This window comes from Macrosteles quadrilineatus, unplaced genomic scaffold (genome assembly GCF_028750875.1).
Source record: "Macrosteles quadrilineatus isolate MER2022 unplaced genomic scaffold, UCM_ALF_1.0 Scaffold_1__1_contigs__length_201487025, whole genome shotgun sequence".
In the NCBI taxonomy this organism is placed as follows: Eukaryota; Metazoa; Arthropoda; class Insecta; order Hemiptera; family Cicadellidae; genus Macrosteles; species Macrosteles quadrilineatus.
Genome location: NW_026542594.1, coordinates 46,281,574 through 46,299,676, shown reverse-complemented (window position 1 = coordinate 46,299,676; position 18,103 = coordinate 46,281,574). Strand labels below are relative to the sequence as shown.

The following is an 18,103-nucleotide window of genomic DNA, read 5'->3' as shown; positions in this document are numbered from 1 at the left end:
ACTCCATCAACGCCAGGCTTGCCACTGTCGTGCTCCAAAGTTGAAAAATTTTCCCAAATGGTCGTGACGCCAAATCGAGGGACAAACTTATTATGTCATGGTAGTCAGTTTGCAATGACAATAAAATTATAATATGCTCCTTTTTTGTAAGTTTAATAACCATTGATGACATAAAAATATGGCTTTATATATTGCTGCATGAATAATTAGTCTAAAAACAGCGTGAAAGTTGGAAAATGTACCCTAGGGACACGTCATGGTCGTGAATTTCGAGACTTTAAAAATACGAAAAAAATACCTAGAACCTATTTAAAACCAAATAAATGTGTGTAACATGTTGCCCCCATCCCAAAAAATATTAAAACACATAATAATAAACTACAAATCCAGTAGCTACGAAGTAAAAGGCCAGGGACATGAAAACGTACGTTTTTAAATTTTCACTCACCTACTCTTTGAAGCAATCTCCTGCGAAAGGTTTCAATGCGAGCATTCTGCCGACAGCCACGACATTCTTGTGTCTCAGGTATAGTTGAAGCAAGATTCTGAACCTATAAATAAATAAAAATAGAAACATATTAAGCCCGTAGGTAATATTATATTTGGACTATTCATTTGCTAGTTAATCTGTATCATATAAAACTAGGGTAGCTTTCTTTTCTAATTTAAAGTTTATTGTTGAAGGAATGAAAATAACTGAATAAACCTCTGTTATAAAAACATATACTACAGATTTATATAAACATTTGTAGATTTAATGATGTAGTGTTTAACTAATATTCTTTTTATAGATTTGTATAGGTGAAATATTTGTTTAAGTACTATATCAAGTCCCAATAAGTGGAAAATAATATGGTTTATAAACCAAGTATAGCCCACTGTTGGAATGTAAAACTTATTAGAACTAAAAATATATGTGTTGAAGTAACTTTGTGATTAGTTAACTAATTAATGCAACTCTATTTAAGTGTAACAGTTTATTAGATTAATAGCTATAAAGATTAATAAGTTTGATAAATGTGGTGTTTTTATTTTTTAAATCTTTAAAAAGAGATAAATAACAGAACAAATCTAATAGCTGTAAGTGTATCTCAACACTTTTATTTGTTGTATATATTAAGAAGTTTATCATTAGTAACTAAAGCAAGCTTAGGAAGCTAATATGTTTAGTAGAGTTAAAACCATTGAAGTAATTACCTAACTATATCAGCAAAAATAAAAAGTATGTTGAGTTGAATGATTTGATTTTGAGTTTGTTCTTACAGGCTATTAGTATTACACTTATATGTCTTGTAATGTTAAAATACTTATTACAGGTTGTATATGTTGGGGAGATTGTGATGGACTGGCTAATTCAGTAGTTGTTGCTGTCTGCTGCCTAGCAACATCAGCTGGAGTATTCACTGTTGAAGGTGTTTGGGATATAGCTGAAGTTGAAGGTATTGTAGGTCTAACGATATTAGCTATATCAGGAGATGGCTATTGAAAACAAAATAAGTATTAGTAATAGCCTAGGTAGTAATTACTTAATTACATCAGTAAAAATAAAAAGTATGTCGAGTTAATTGATTTGATTTTGTTAAAATATTATAATAATTTGTACTTGTTTATACAAGTATGTTTTATTAAACGGAACCTTATTGTTGAGCATAAAAGAATGTTAAATATGTAGTAGTAATGGATGTTATAATAAATGTGAAATAAACAGATGTTAAAAGAAGACTTAACTTTACCATTAAATGCTACTAAATATAGCAGGTTTGACTTGAAGGTGATTGATAATTATCTAACTACTTTGGTAATTATCTAACTACATTAGTAAAATAAAAAGTATGTTGAGTTGAATGATTTGATTTTGAGTTTGTTCTTACAGGCTATTAGTATTACACTTATATGTCTTGTAATGTTAAAATACTTACTATAGGGTTTACACGTCTAGAAGGTTGGGATGGACCGGCTAACTCATCAGCTGTTGGCCGCTGTCTAGCAACATCAGCTGGAGTATTCACTGTTGAAGGTGTTTGGGATATAGCTGAAGTTGAAGGTATTGTAGGTCTAATGATATTAGCTATATCAGGAGATGGCTATTGAAAATAAAATAAGTATTAGTAATAGCTTAGGTAGTAATTACCTAACTACATCAGTAAAAATAAAAAGTATGTCGAGTTAATTGAATTGATTTTGTTAAAATACTATAATAATTTGTACTTGTTTATGTGTTGTTATTCATATGTGTTTGAAAACATATGATGTTAGAATATTATTTGTTTAGTTTTTGTTAGTAAACATTCTGAATGGGGTTTATTGTAAAAGCTACCTAATAAAGTATTTGTCTTATTAAAACTATATTTTAATTTAACTTGCGATAACACTACATGGTGGCAGCGGGCTTTTTATTGTTTTAGCAATATACAGTACATGAAGATGAAAAGTTTTAGTGTTCCTACCCCAGAACATTTTGATTTTAAAGGAGAAAACTGGTCTAAATGGAAAACCCGTTTCTTGCGCTTTCATGCGGTATCTGGGCTCACCAATGAAGACGAACCATATCAGGTAAACACCTTACTATATATGATGGGCGAAAAGGCCGAAAGCATATTTGAATCATTTAATTTGACATCTGAGGAATGTAAAAGTTTCAAAACTGTTTTAAAAAAATTTGATACCTATTTCGCTCCTTCTAAAAATGTAATCTATGAGAGGTACATGTTTCATACTAGGGTTCAACATGAGGAAGAGCGTGTTGAGAGCTTGATTCATGATCTTCATGAGATGGCTTCTAGATGCGATTTTCCTGCTTCTTATAAAGATGAGGCTATACGAGATCAACTTGTTGTAGCGATTAGAGACAAAAGTTTATCTGAAAAACTACAAATGAATGCAGATCTAACCCTTAATTCTGCTGTCTCAAATGTTAAGCAAGCCGAATCGGTTAAAATGCAACAATCATTGATGAGGTCCGGGTCTTCTGAACATGCACTAACTGCAGATAAAGTCACTTCAAGGACTTGGGGCACTAAATTTGCTCAGAGACCTCCAGTTGATTCCAAAGCGTCCAGTACCAATTACTATAATCAATGCCAGTGGTGTGGTAACGCTCAACATGAACGACCAAAATGTCCTGCCCGGAATATTTTCTGTCGAAACTGTAACAGGAAGGGCCATTTTGCTAAATGTTGCCAGTTCAAAAATGTCAAGGAAATAAACTCAAACCCTCTTCAAGATGAAGTTATTAAGAGTGACAAATTTGTGGGGTCTGTTAATCCTCAAAAGAATCCTAAAGCAAAATGGTCTGCTGAAGTTAAACTAAATGGAGTATGTATTCAAGCGAAGATAGACACTGGAGCTGACGTTTGTGTCTTGCCCCAATCACTCTATAAGTTAAAATTATTTATGTACCCACTAAATTCAAGTAACAAAGCTTTAATTGGGCCTGACGGATCTGTCCTTAATATCTTAGGCGTATTCGAGGGTACAATACAGTACAAGAATCAATATTGTAAGTCTCAGTTTTATGTAATATCTGGTGCTGATAGAACCCTTTTGAGCAATGAAGTTAGTGAAAAATTGGGTCTAGTTAAAAGGATGTTTCGAGTCAACTCAACTGGCTCATTTGATCCTTTTACATCATACCCTAAACTTTTCAGCGGTCTTGGTGATACAAAAGCTCATTATAATATAAAATTAAAGCCAAACACTGAACCGTACTCTCTCAAAGTTCCAAGGCGTGTTCCCCTACCCTATAAAGATGCTGTAAAAAAAGAACTAGATGCAATGTTGGATAAAGGTGTTATCGTGAGAGTAGACACTCCGACTGACTGGTGTTCACCTCTTGTCATTGTCCCTAAAAAGGACAATTCAATAAGACTTTGCGTAGATTTTACTAAACTTAATGAGAGTGTTAAACGAGAACTATATCCTGTGCCCTCTGTAGACTACACTCTGGGACAATTAGATGGTGCTAAGGTGTTCTCGAAACTAGATGCTAACTCGGGTTATTGGCAAATACCCATAACAGAAGAAGCTTCATATTTGACTACTTTCATCACACCTTTTGGAAGGTTCAGATTTTTACGACTTCCTTTCGGGATTTCCACTGGTTCAGAAGTATTCCAGCGTCAAATGTCTGAATCACTTGAAGGCCTTCAAGGTGTTGTTTGCCATTTCGATGACATAACTATATACGGGAAAGATATGGAAGAACATGACAAAAATTTACATCGTGTTTTGTGTAGGCTCCAGGAAAAGGGCTGGACACTTAATAGATCAAAATGTGTGTTCCGGCATGACAGTATCAGTTTACTAGGCCACCTTGTAACTAAAAATGGTATTAAGCCAGATCCCTCTCGTGTTGAGGCTATCCAAAAACTCAAGACGCCAACTAATGTTAAAGAACTAAGGAGAATTCTAGGTGTTGTCAATTACGTAGCCAAGTTTATTCGTAATTTGTCGACCATAGTTCATCCACTACATGCTTTACTGCAAAGAAATACAGAATTTGTTTGGGGGCCTGATCAAGACCAAGCTTTGGAAAAGATTAAACTGTCATTGATGTCCGAACCGTGTCTCGCTTTATACAGCATTTCTAAAGAAACCTTCCTCTCAGCGAATTCCTCGTCATACGGTATTGGAGTTACACTACTTCAGCTTCAAGAAGATGGAACTAAACGTCCGGTGGCCTATGCTTCTAGAAGTTTGTCATCAGCCGAACGTAATTGGGCTCAAATAGAAAAAGAAGCTCTAGCGATTGCTTGGGGGTGTGAACGGTTTGAACACCTCATTTTAGGGTTGCATTTGCATATTGAGACAGACCATAAGCCCTTGCTCTCCATATTCAAGATAAAAGACTTGGACAATATTACTCCCAGGCTTCAGAGAATACGACTCCGACTAATGAGATATACGTATGACATTACCTACACGCCCGGTAAACAGTTGATTTTGGCTGATGCACTGTCTCGAGACACAGAGAACTCTGAAGAGGAATGGGAACTTACAGAGGAAATCCTTGCTTATATACAAAACATTGACACTACTCTACCATCAGTTTCGGATGAAAGGTTGCGAGAAATAAATCAAGAAACTATGAAGGATGAAACTCTAAAACATGTGTCACAGTATTGTGTGAAAGGTTGGCCAGAAAAATCTAAGATTCCAGAGGATGTATTGCCCTACTGGTATCATAGAGAAGATATAAGTGAGCAAAATGGTATACTTCTCTTTGGAAGTCGTATTATAATACCAAATTCTCTAAGAGCTAATGTACTAAGAAGTATTCATGAAGGACATCAAGGCATAACAAAATGTAGATCTTTTGCAAAATTGACTGTGTGGTGGCCTCGTCTTTCTCAACAAATCAAAGAACTAGTAGAAAATTGCAAGACATGTGCAGAAAATCGCGCTACGAGAGCAGAGCCGCTGATACCAACCCCTTATCCGGATAGACCTTGGCAAATAGTGGGTGCCGATTTGCTGAAGTGCAAAGGTCACTGGTATCTCTTAATCTCAGACTATTATTCCAGGTTTATGGAGATTGCTAGACTAAATGACTTAAAAATGGGCACTATTGTGACATATACAAAGTCCATCTTCGCACGTCATGGTGTACCTGAGACAGTGAGAGCAGACTGTGGTTCTCAATTTGACTGCTGTCAATTCAAACAACTTGGTCGTGATTATGGATTTAAATTGATTACATCAAGCCCAAAATTTCCACAAAGCAACGGCTTCATAGAAGCGCAAGTAAAAAACTTTAAGTACCACTTAGAAAAAAGTGATGATCCCTACAAAATGCTACTTATGTTAAGAGCAACCCCTCTGGAAAATGGGAAAAGTCCAGCGGAATTACTTTTCGGGAGAAGGATCCGCACTTATGTTCCGATAATGTCTGATCAACTAATACCCTATCTGGTAGACACTGAAAAGTTAAGGGAAAAGGAAGAAGCAAGAATTGATCGTCAAAAGATTTATTTTGACAAAAGACATAGAGCCACAGAATTGCCTACTCTACCTGATGGAGCTCAAGTCCATATAAAGGACAGGAATCAAGAAGGAACTATATTAAACAAACATCCTGCACCTCGATCCTATATAATTCAAACGCAAGATGGTTGTTTGCGGAGGAACAGAAGATCACTGCAAAGATTTAGCACTACTATGCCTTCTGATCAACCAGCACTGCAGACCAGTCCCTCAGAAAACCTGAGAAGATCAGAACCATCGCAGACAAATCCTTTAGCGAATCTAAGAAGATCAACAAGACAATTCAAACCTACCCGGAGGTTCGATCTTTAAAGGGGAGATGTGTTGTTATTCATATGTGTTTGAAAACATATGATGTTAGAATATTATTTGTTTAGTTTTTGTTAGTAAACATTCTGAATGGGGTTTATTGTAAAAGCTACCTAATAAAGTATTTGTCTTATTAAAACTATATTTTAATTTAACTTGCGATAACACTACAGTTTATACAAGTATGTTTTATTAAACGGAACCTTATTGTTGAGCATAAAAGAATGTTAAATATGTAGTAGTAATGGATGTTTATAATAAATGTAAAACAAATGATAATTTATCTATCTGATGTTAAAAACAGCTAAAAGAGGGCTTAACTTTACCATTAAATGCTACTAAATATAGCAGGTTTGACTTGAAGGTGATTGATAATTATCTAACTTCTTTGGTAATTATCTAACTACATTAGTAAAATAAAAAGTATGTTGAGTTTGTTTTTATAGGCTATTAGTATTACTCTTATTTGTCTTGTAATGTTAAAATACTTACTATAGGGTTTACTCGTCTAGAAGGTTGGGACGGACCAGCTAATTCAGCAGTCATTGCTCGCCGCATTGTAACATTAGCCCGTGTATTAGACGACGACCTATCTACAGATAGCCAAATTCCATCAGTTGAAGATGCCTGGGCTACAGCTGAAGTTGAAGGTATTGAATGAGGTGTAATAGGAGGCACTACTAATGAGGGTCTAACAACAGAAACTATTGTCGGTGAGAGCTGTTGAAAATAAAATTAGTATTAGTAATAGGCGGGGTGTTATTAAAATAATATTAAATTGTTCAGGTAATGCTACCTACATGTTCTGACGAAAAAATTCGTAGAAAACTTGAAGGCTCTAGCATTATCATATTTGTAATTTCTTCATGTGGAAACCCAGGAATAGGGATTGAAGCTGAAGGGAGGCTTGATAAGTCTCTCTCATAAAACACACCATCTCTCTGAAACAAATAATTTAAAATGTAAATAGGTATAAAACTCCTTAAACTATAAGAATTTCTTTGTCTCTATATAACTCACCATTAGAATTCGTAGAACACAGGTAACATCGTTAATCCTTGAAGTTATATAATAATCCTCAACTAACAGCTCCTGCGAAGCTGTTATATAAAGCTCGCTTACACACCTCTCGGCATATTCTCGGTCTACTTGTCGGAAGTTGGTGGGTATAGCAAGTCTAGCTATAACTTCTTCCTGAAACACAATCTTAGCTAAATAATGATATACAGTATAAACATATATAATATAAATTATATTTTAATATTGTTTTAAAAATATTTGAAATGTATTTTACCGGAAAAATGTGGAGAACTATCCCTGTTGTGTGTACGAACCAAAGGCCAAAGTCATTTGATCTGTTAATCTGAAACATAAAATAGTTATAATATAATCCTAGTAAATATTTGTTGTATTGTTTTTGCTTGTATATTTTTGGACTTTTTAAATACTTCTTTTAAAATATTTCTTACTGAGTCTCCACGGGGTAAAAGCACTCGTTCTGTATTTAGCCGCCTACGTCTAGTGGGTGGTGGTGAAGAACTCTCAGATATCTGTAAAAATAAAGCTTATTAAAAAATAGAATAATAATAACTAACTGTTAGTTTAACTATTATTGAAATCAACTCATCTGTTGGTTGCTAGACTTTTTCAAAATTACAACCTTAAACTAAAATTAAAGTTTTAATATTTTTTATCATAAAATAAAACTCTGTTATATACCTAGGATTATTTAATATCTAAGATATGTATTATATAAGGAAAACTATAACTTACATTATTTATAGCTCTTCTTTGTTCATTTTGTCTACTCTGTAAATGGAAGGAAATAATATTACTACCCTATTTGAACTAGTAATATTATATAACTCTAAAAGAATTTTTTTGTCAAAACATTTTTGTTGGTTAGGAATCTCTGTGTAGTCTAAATATATACACCTGTGTGTTTAATCATGCTTAACATTATATGTTGTAGCTTTCTATTATAATTTGTTTCTGAAATTATAAGGCTCTCTTATAAATAAAAATTAAATCACAAACTATGATCAAGTATATATATATATATATATAGTATAGTTGAGATAAATAGAACTCGTTTGAAATGTAGAACTTTGTGATTGGTTTGTAATAGAAAAAGGCTATTAAAATAAGTAGAATTTAAAATCTTGTTTAACAAACTCTAACTAATTCTAATCTATAAATATACTTACAGCTGATCTTAGAATATCAAGATCATCTTGAAAGAAGGAATCTCTTGAACTCTGACTTGGTGGAACTACAGATCCAGGGCTTGAAGGTGGTGAATCTATGATGCTTGAATTTGGGCTTGATGGTGAACTAGCTGGTGAGTTGTTTTGTATAGGAGTTACTAAATAGTCATAGATATGGTCATTTATGTGTATCCAGTTTGTATTAGCTGTAAAACGCCTTGTTGTTGTTTGCCAAGCCCAAATAGGGTTGTCTTGAGATGTATACATTCTGATAAATTGCCAATTATATCCATCAATGTTTTCATGTATGATAACTATACAATTAGAGGGACCTGCTCCTTGTATTTGTATTTCATGTACTAGTTGTTGCGCCGTTTGCTAAAAAACAAATAATTAAATTATATAGCTGATTAAAATATAAACAATAATCTAGAAACTTTTAAAACAGCTAGAGCAGAGCCTAAGAGTATAAGACTAGTTTGCAACATATTATTTATATAGATTATAAATATGTTTGTTGCTTAAATTATAAATACTAATAACTTTTAAAGAGTTAACTTAATCACCTCACTATAGTCATCAAAACTAAAAACAAATTCTTAAAGCTCTTGTGTAAAATCTGTCTAAATAAAAGGTTTAGTAAAATATATTTGATTTAGAGTAAAGTTTAAGATATGAGAGGTGACAAAAATACTTAATCTTGATATATTGTAAAAATCAAATTATATATATTCAAGTTATATAGCTTACCCAGGTAATTGGATAAAAGTTGCTTAATACATGTGGCGGGGAGCGAGGCGGTAAAAGCGGGTTAGCTTCTAAAATGAGAAGATGGCCAAGATCGTTTTGAAAAAAACTATCTGTCTCCATAGCACAATCCTTCTTGATATAGGTGCTTGCCGAACATTAGGTCTTGCAAGCAGTTGACGTTCTTCATAAAGAGTTATAGATGCACCGTTTCTCTATAAAAAACATATTATGATTAATAAAAAATACTTTTTAAAAGAGACACATTATCTATATAAATAAAATTAGAGTTTTGTCTGTATATCGGATAAAATCATAAACTTTTTATCTTTTGGGTTTTTGATTTCTGATAACCAGGAAAAAGACATTGAAATAGTGTTGTATATAGGTGGGAAATTATATTTTTAAATAAGCATTTTTAGTCAAGATTTGGTATATAATTGATAGATAAAACTGATAATAAAAATAAAAGTAGGCCTATTATGTTTTATTTGTCACCACTGGTGATTTAATTTTGTTAAAATGCATCTTATGTGATAGGATATATTAGGGTTAACTAGTAGATACAGATAATTAATCTTTTTTTTATATATATATATAAAAAGATTTCTAACTAAATACTATAAAAGCCTTATATTACACAGCTAGTGATTATATATTTTTAAGTAAAACCATAGATAAAACATACTCTCTTAGTAGATTTCTCATCTTTATAGAACAGCTGAAGACAATTGTATTGTTAGTTTATGTATGGTTTATATAGAGGTTGTTTTTTGTTTATAACAGTTATTACAACCATTTGTTTAACCAAATAATATGATCTAACTATAAACAATAACTTGTCCTCTAGTTATATAACCAAGCAGTAAAGCACAAATAAAGAAATTACCCCTAAAATAACGGAAACAAAGTTTTATAGATACTAGTGCCTTTGTGTTATTTATATAAACTAAACACAAAAAATATGCTGATAATGGGAAAAGAAGTTTATTTGTGTTGGTTAGTCTATGGTAAAACCTACCATTAATCGAAGTAAAGTCCAGACAAGATTAGGATATTCTTGTGATGACTCTATGATATGGACTCCAGTCTGTTCGGGAGGGTTGCTAATCGACCACATATCTTGAATCCTATTTTGAGCATATTCCTAAAAAACCATACATATATAGATTAAAAATAAAGAATTAGACAAACTACTACTACTACTATTAGAGGTACTTAAACTACATAGAGACCTACATAACTCAGAAATTGTCCAGAAGCCCATAGGTATAGGTGGTATTAGGTCTAGATTATTATAGTCTAATGTGACAAAGGAAAGGACATCCCCATGCACATTAATGAAGTAATGTTCCAAGTCAGCATTGTAGGGATATTGATCCAAAAAGGTCTCCAAACCACCGCCCCACTGTAATAACAAATATATATTTATACAAAAGTTATGAATTAACTATCAAATTAAACTATAATTTAGCTCACAGCCCTAATTAACATATAGGCAAAATTTTATGAATATTTAAAGTAAGCTATTGGTAAAAGTTGGTTCTATGATATACATTAAAATTACCGATAGGGTGCAGTTTATTATATTTGTTTTTATATTTATAAAATCAGCTTAAGCGACAACAAAAATTGTTTACAGTTAGGTTTTTTAGGTTAAATAGTAAAACATAATAGTATATGTGTATACAACAAATATAGATAAAGATGAATAATAGTTTACTTACAGTTTCCAAAATTAATTGTTCTCTTTCGCCTCTTGTATCTCCTTCTATTGTTGCCCTATCCTATAAAAACATATTCATTTGATAAAAAAAAACACTAACAAAAAGCTTTTCCTAATTAAAAATAAATAATTGTTTTATAATAAATATATTTATTTAAAAAACACAAAGCTGATTTTAATTATTCATCTAAAGTTGTATAATTATATAGTACTACTTACTTGACCATTTGGGGGCAGATTTTCATCAACTGCTGCAGAGCTGACTAGTAGTCTCAATTCAAGTAGTATGAAGAAAAGGAACATCATATTACCTATGATGAAAACTAACATAACAATAATCAGCATAGCCAATGTACCTTATATATATATATGCTTGGAGGGAGGGAACGATCGAGTTAACCACATTTTCCACCTCCTCCCTAAGACAGTATTATCTGTCACTATTTCCCCTCCTCTTCAAAGCAATATTATCTGTCACTATCATCATTCTCTAACAAGATGCTCAACACTAAAGACTGTTGGAGCTGTCGCCGCAGCGTCTTTTGCTGCTCATTTGAGTACCTCTGGGATAGTTGGCTTCCCTTTTGTTGCCAGTACGTATCTTTAAACTTAGTTTTTAAAATTTATTTCTTAAAGGTTTTTAACTTTATGCTGATTTAATATTCTTTTATATAATTTATAGATGTCAAGAGCTAGCTTCAGAGGAGGAGGTCCTGACTGTCCATTATGGACAGTTCAGAGAATATATAGACACCTGCAACCACGAGCTAGAAGAAGAAGAAGAAGGCTCAGAAGAAGACGAAGGGATAGAAGCATATATAGTAGAAAATTGGTAAATTTATAAAATATAATTTCACTTAGGTGACACAGGTTTAAGTTTATAGCAGGATCATAATTTTATATAACCATATAAAAACAGATATCACAAATATTTTTAGGTACCTGCTTTTTTATTTTAGGGTCCACTAAATCCCCACACATATATTTTACATAAAAAACATACATTTAACTAGTTAACCCATCCCTGACTAAGTTATTTGCCCAGTTAAAACTAAGCAAATTTTAACTTATATTTTCACTAAAAATATTTATCCCTAATTTAAATAACATTAAATTTAACAAATGCTTAGGGTTGCTACAGCAGAGAGTAATAAAAGTGTTTTTAACTTTAATTGTATAGAATGATATAAGCAAACTATAACAGTTTACAATTTTCTCCATAAAAATAAAATAGAAGTAACTATTTGGCACACAATAATGTTTTAATCTACTAAATTATTTTTTAGGTTAAAACCCTGTTTTACTTTATAAAACTCTTGGTTCAGCTATGTTGGTAGCCTCTAGGGTTATCAAAATAAAATTGGTTCTAGGTCCTATTATAATATATTAGCTTATTTCCTATATAGAAATTTTGCTAAAACCAAAATTTTTATACAACTTTTACTAATTTAAATGATAAAAACTTATTAACAATTAAACTAAGTATTTTAAAACACAATTGTTATACAAATTGTCAAACAGCTACAATAGTTTTAACAATAGCTTTTCTTAAAGATGTTTTTTTTACATAATAATAAATATAGACTATAATAGGGATCAAGATATATATCATTTTACTTTATTTGTATATATTATTTTGAAACTATAATTATAATATCCTACTAAAAAATCAATTTCTTATCTATATTATATTACTCTTAAACAACTAAATGGATTAAGCTAAAGTTTAACACAATAATAATATATAGCCTCAAATATATACATATTTTATGAGTATTTAAAGTTAGCTGTTAAATTTATACATTAAAAAATTATAAAATTCTCTAATAAGGTATAAGGTATTTATCTTTGTATTTATAAAAACAGCTTCAGCAAAGACAAAAATATATAATATAAACAATAAGTAGGATTGTTAACAATTAGATTTTCAAAATTGTGATATCTTTTTAGGTTAAATAGTAATATTCCAACTAAATTACAAATTAACTTATGTCCTTCATTAATGCATAACTTGAGTATAACTGCAATACACCTTATATGCTAACCCAAAATAGGTATTCTGTTAGTAAAATAAATCACCGAGATTTGCTTATAAATATTTTATACAATAGTATTATATTTTTAATTCCCCAATAAATTCTCTATAATTTATATATCTCAAGATTTTTTTTTTGTGAAGATTACACAAAATCATATTCGACATTGGTTTTACCACAGATAATAGACCGGATAAAACATGATAATAATTGACCGTTTTTATAATTCTTATCTGACCCTAGGCCACTAAAGATATCAAAGTCCGTTACAAGAAACCATACATCCTGTTGCACTATCCTCATCGTTATCGAGTACACTTATCACAGCGGATGTGTGTTTTTATTTAGATAACCCTTTCCGCCTGACAAGTAATTTATATCTAGTATAGTTTTTCCTTATAAAAATTATATATACACATCTTTTAGCTTTATATTGGATAGGGTTTGAGACTATCCCCTCATTAAGTGAGGCCAAGTTAAACGTTATACAACCTATCCAGTTTATAATATTATATACCAGTTTATAATATTATATAATATTATATTGGTTGATATCGTATAACATCCTCTCCTTTATTTATAAAGTTTTTTTTTTTGTCAAGTCTATAAATTTAGTTATATAACCCTACCAAAGTTAACATTCAAAGTTTGCGGGCGGTTTAGTTGGCCTCGCCAGTGACTTTCACTCATGGTTTGCGGGCGGTTTAGTTGGCCTCGCCAGTGACCAATAACATTTACACAGGTACAAGGAGTGGCTCAAATCCTTTGAAATTTGTGCACCTCAGTGTACACACATTCACACAAGTATAAGGCGTAGCACAGATTCTTCTAAATCTGAACTACTCAATATACACACACTCATACTTTGGTTAGGTTACATAAGTATATATCTATAGACTTGTTTTTTTTACTAGGAGAGCTATGTACAGTTTTAAATTTACAAAATTATTTACAAAGTTTACATTTACAATATAATTTATGTGGCCCTTTGGACTTTTCTATATCCAAAAGGTAAAGTATCATATTGACCTTCGTACCTCCTTTTAGGACCAGTTATTTTAAACACTTTGCTCTCAGTGATGGTGACGATGTCTCTGTCTCTAGTCCTTCTGATTCTACTTTCTTCAATTTCAACAGTCTGTTTTGCTTCACTCAGAACCATTTCTTTTAATTTTTCAAAATTTACAATTTTTGATGTTTTAAAGTTAAGGGTGAGGCCCTTGAGTTTACATATAGGGATCAACTTTTGTTGATTGGTTGACCAGACAAGGTACGCGTAAGTTTTAGGCCCCCCAGAGACAAACTCAGTGATATAAGAGCCGGGTCCATACTCTACTAATTCGTCAGTCATTTCACCAAGATAATCTCCTGTAGACACCCTATAAAGACCGTTTCCATATATGTAGACAACACTGTCAGTATCATAATATAATACTTGAGCTCCTAGGGCCTCAAGGTGTTCATAGAGCTTGAGTCTCGCCTGCGAGGTAGTGTAGGCCGCGATACAAACGTTTATGTTACTAAGAGGTTCCCCCACTTCCTCTAAATACCCCCATGACACGACTACAACCTCATCATTAACAATCTGAATTCTGTTTACTTTAATTTCGGGGCTAGAAAGCATTTGAAATAGGGTTTTAGGATCCCTAACAATAGTAGCTTTAGTTTGATTTTCCCTCTGACCAAATTTTCCCCAAAAACTATTTAACATTAATTTTGCTAAAGATCTCAAACCTCCATTCTTAACAATCTTTTCTTTCTCCAAATTAATTCCCTCGTGTCTCAAATACTCTGCAATATATTTGTTTTTGTCCTCCTCAGTCTTACACCATTCTGGATAACCCGAAGCTTCCTGTTTCATCTTGAGAAATTTATTGATAAAATCGGTGAACAAACCCCCATTTTCATAAGTCGCTACCTGATACTCCCACAACTCATACATATCCAATACAATATACCCTTTCTCTACTGCCTTTCTGATTTCATCCATTGTCCATGTCCCAACTAATGCCCTATTATCACTGTCATGATTACACTCTCCCTGATACATCATTTCCCCACACATTCTACACAACACAAACATCAATTTATCATTCATTTTTGTAGGGAGTACAGGGTGGTAGAGATCACGAGGCGGCAATACTTTACATTTTAACAAACCCTCTACACCCATACCTCTTTCACGACACTCTCTGTCTCCTACATAGATGGTTGGATGGCCTACAGGGTACTTCCCATACTTACAAACATAAGGGTACAGAGAACAAACATCAACATACTGTATAGTTTCCCCCTCAGCGCATTTGTGGTAAGATTTTGCGTTACCCGTCCTACCTCCAAAAAATGCCTGCCTCGGATCAAGTGGGAGATTATTCAAGATAGGCAAACTATCCAGATATTTAAGCTGCAAATTTTTTTTTTGTTTACGAAATTCGCATTCCCACATCTCTACTAGTGCGTGTTCTGTGAACTTTGCGTTTTTAGCCTTAGTTCGCTCATAGCGAAGATGTAGGCTATCAGAAGGGTCCTCTTTCAAAGGAGCGTGACGGTTGTAAGGAAAGCATTTAGGACACCCATGGAAATAACAACCATTAAATTCGTAGATGTTTCTGCCATCGAACCCATCTACTTTTATTCCATTGACTTTGACTTCTTTACCTCGTCCGGCATGATCGATCCTAATCCCGTTGGTTTCCTCGACCCAAGAAAGCCACTGGAGCGCTATATTTGATTGATTGTCTACTAATCGATAGCCGTTTTTAGGGATAAGTCCGATAGTATTGGGTTTCAAAAAACTACGGCGGAAAGCTAGATTACAAGCACTCGCAATGGTAACAGCCTCAAGAAACTGGTCAACATTACACTCTTTTAGAAAAATTGAACGAAACTTTAGACAGGCTTGGGCTAAGATATCAACATCTGAAATACAATAGGCTAGGATCTCATTTTTGAAGTTGAACTCATAGTTGTTTATTACCTGATCGCTGTACCATTTTTCAAAGTCATTGTGAGATTTCTCAAACATAGATTCGGGACAATAGTACTTTTTGTCTGGCATAGGGCCTACATAGTCTTGGTTTGCCAGAGTGTTGAACAGGTGGGGAAAGTAGCCTTTCTTTTTCTCTGGAGGTAGATCAAAGGCTTTAGGTAGAGCAGATAGAGCCATAGGGAAGTAGCTAAGTGAGTCAACAAACCTCACATTATCAATCTCCATTAGAATAATCTTAGTTCCCCGCATTACAAGTTCTGGCGTGAATTTTGTTTCTTCCAACAAGTACTTTAACAAAAATTGAAAGTCAAACCCCTGCCCGTTGTGTGCAATTACACAGACTTTTTTAAACTGTTTCCTTACTGACATGACATAGTTCATAAACTGATTAATAGGGTCAGAGTCAAACACTCGTGTACGGTTTTTACATGCTATACAATATTTTGCCTCAATACATTGGTAACAAAATTGCTGGGACACACACAAGTTTACTTTATGCACTTTACTTTCAAGGTCAGAGGGCAGAGGCTCATCCTGACGGGTTTCCAAATCAAAGAAAATAAAAGCATAATCTTTAGATTTAGGTTTACCCTCATTAGGTCTCATATAACATTTATGATTAGGGTCTTTATATTCTCCACAAGGTTTGCAAAATACTTCCCCACACTTGTGCAGGGTTGACCGGTCTCTAAGCCAAACTAGTTTCCCACAATCAAGACATTTCTTTACATGTTTACACCTATCAGCTTGATGCGCAATAAAACAACGTTGATTTTTATAAGTCATATTACATTTAGGACACAAGATACCCCCGTGCTCCTCTACACATGGGGGCGAGATGGTTTGACAACAGGGACCAATATTTGAACAGCGATGCTTACCTTTGTGATCATAGGGGATATGACATGCATCACAGAAATAGCTACATGCAAATGCGGCTGTCAAACTAGTAATTACATTATAATGTCCATTGTAAAACAACAAGTTAATTTTGAACTTAGGGTTCTCTACACTGCCCTCAAAATACACATCACGGCCTTTAGCATTGTAGTTGTACACAGTGAGTTTATAGTCTTTAAGCAGATGTTGGAATTTTTCAAGTTCAAGAATACCTGCACCACCCTCAGGCATCACAACTCTAGCTCTACGTACAAGTTCTTGAGCCCTAACAGTCTGTCTTTTTCTATCATCTTGTCTCACAGCTTTGTATTCTGGATCTTTAGTTACATTAGCTATAGCCACTACAATAGCACAAGGAAGACACAAGTTATCTTTATTATTAATTACAACAATCCCTGTTCTAGCTTTACATTCTTCATCAAAGGTGTTGTACAGGCCTGGTCTTTTGCGGCCACCTGAACCTACAGGTAGATTAACTCGGGTACATTCAACTTGGAACGTGTCTGTGGACTTGATTGATTCAGCGTTACTTTGGACAATTCCCCAAAAAATTTGCCACAAAACATCCTCATTAACTTCATTTGCAGGGCGAAAAGCAACAAACCCCGGCTCTTTACTTTTTAGGTTAAGTGAACGCAGAGTGAATCCTAGCTGATCGCCCTCTTGACAAGCTTCTTTCATTTCATTTACAATTTGACCAAACCCTTGTCTTAGCCAGTCAATCTCAGTAGTTTCAGGTGGGGGATTAGAAAACTTAAAAACAGTATTAATTCCATGAATTCTAAATCTTTTTTACATAATTTTCATGTTTATCTAGAATATTTACAGGGACAATTACTTCAACAGCATCTTCTACAATATTTACAGGTTCATTATTATCAACAGATTCATTAGAATCTACTGGATCAGAGTTACTTACATCCATCATCTTAAAGCACTGGGAGCAAAGTGATGCAATAATGGCAGGGTTGCGATAAGGGTTTATATAGAGACAAGAATAACCGCAAAATGTGGTTATCAAAGGTGACGTGGTACACAAGAGGAAGTGATAGCTGTTATTTTAGATGATGCAATACCGCAAAAGTGGTTATCAAAGGTGGTAATCCGGTTGCGATATGGTACACAGGAAGTGATAGTTGCTGTTTTGGATGATGCAATACCACATAAAATGTAAACGTTATATTTAATATTATATACTATATAATTA

General features: G+C 33.3%; 2 protein-coding genes and 1 long non-coding RNA gene across 3 annotated transcripts; all 3 read left to right on the top strand.

The window, feature by feature from the left end:
* The first annotated feature begins 446 nt into the window (after positions 1-446).
* On the top strand, positions 447-2,755 carry LOC128996586 (uncharacterized). The gene is made up of 4 exons (XM_054421985.1): positions 447-526; positions 1,317-1,439; positions 1,925-2,044; positions 2,721-2,755. The coding sequence occupies exons 1-4, from the start codon at positions 484-486 to the stop codon at positions 2,753-2,755; spliced, it is 321 nt and encodes a 106-aa protein (XP_054277960.1). The 5' UTR covers positions 447-483.
* A 1,019-nt stretch (positions 2,756-3,774) lies between these two features.
* Positions 3,775-6,294, top strand: LOC128996575 (uncharacterized protein K02A2.6-like). Its single transcript, XM_054421973.1, has one exon. The coding sequence runs from the start codon at positions 3,775-3,777 to the stop codon at positions 6,292-6,294; it is 2,520 nt and encodes an 839-aa protein (XP_054277948.1).
* Positions 6,295-6,803: 509 nt separating this feature from the next.
* LOC128982905 (uncharacterized) lies at positions 6,804-11,729 on the top strand. Its single transcript, XR_008489758.1, has 3 exons — positions 6,804-6,941; positions 8,501-8,632; positions 11,654-11,729. It is a non-coding gene; the product is annotated as an uncharacterized LOC128982905 (long non-coding RNA).
* The last annotated feature ends 6,374 nt before the right edge of the window (positions 11,730-18,103 follow it).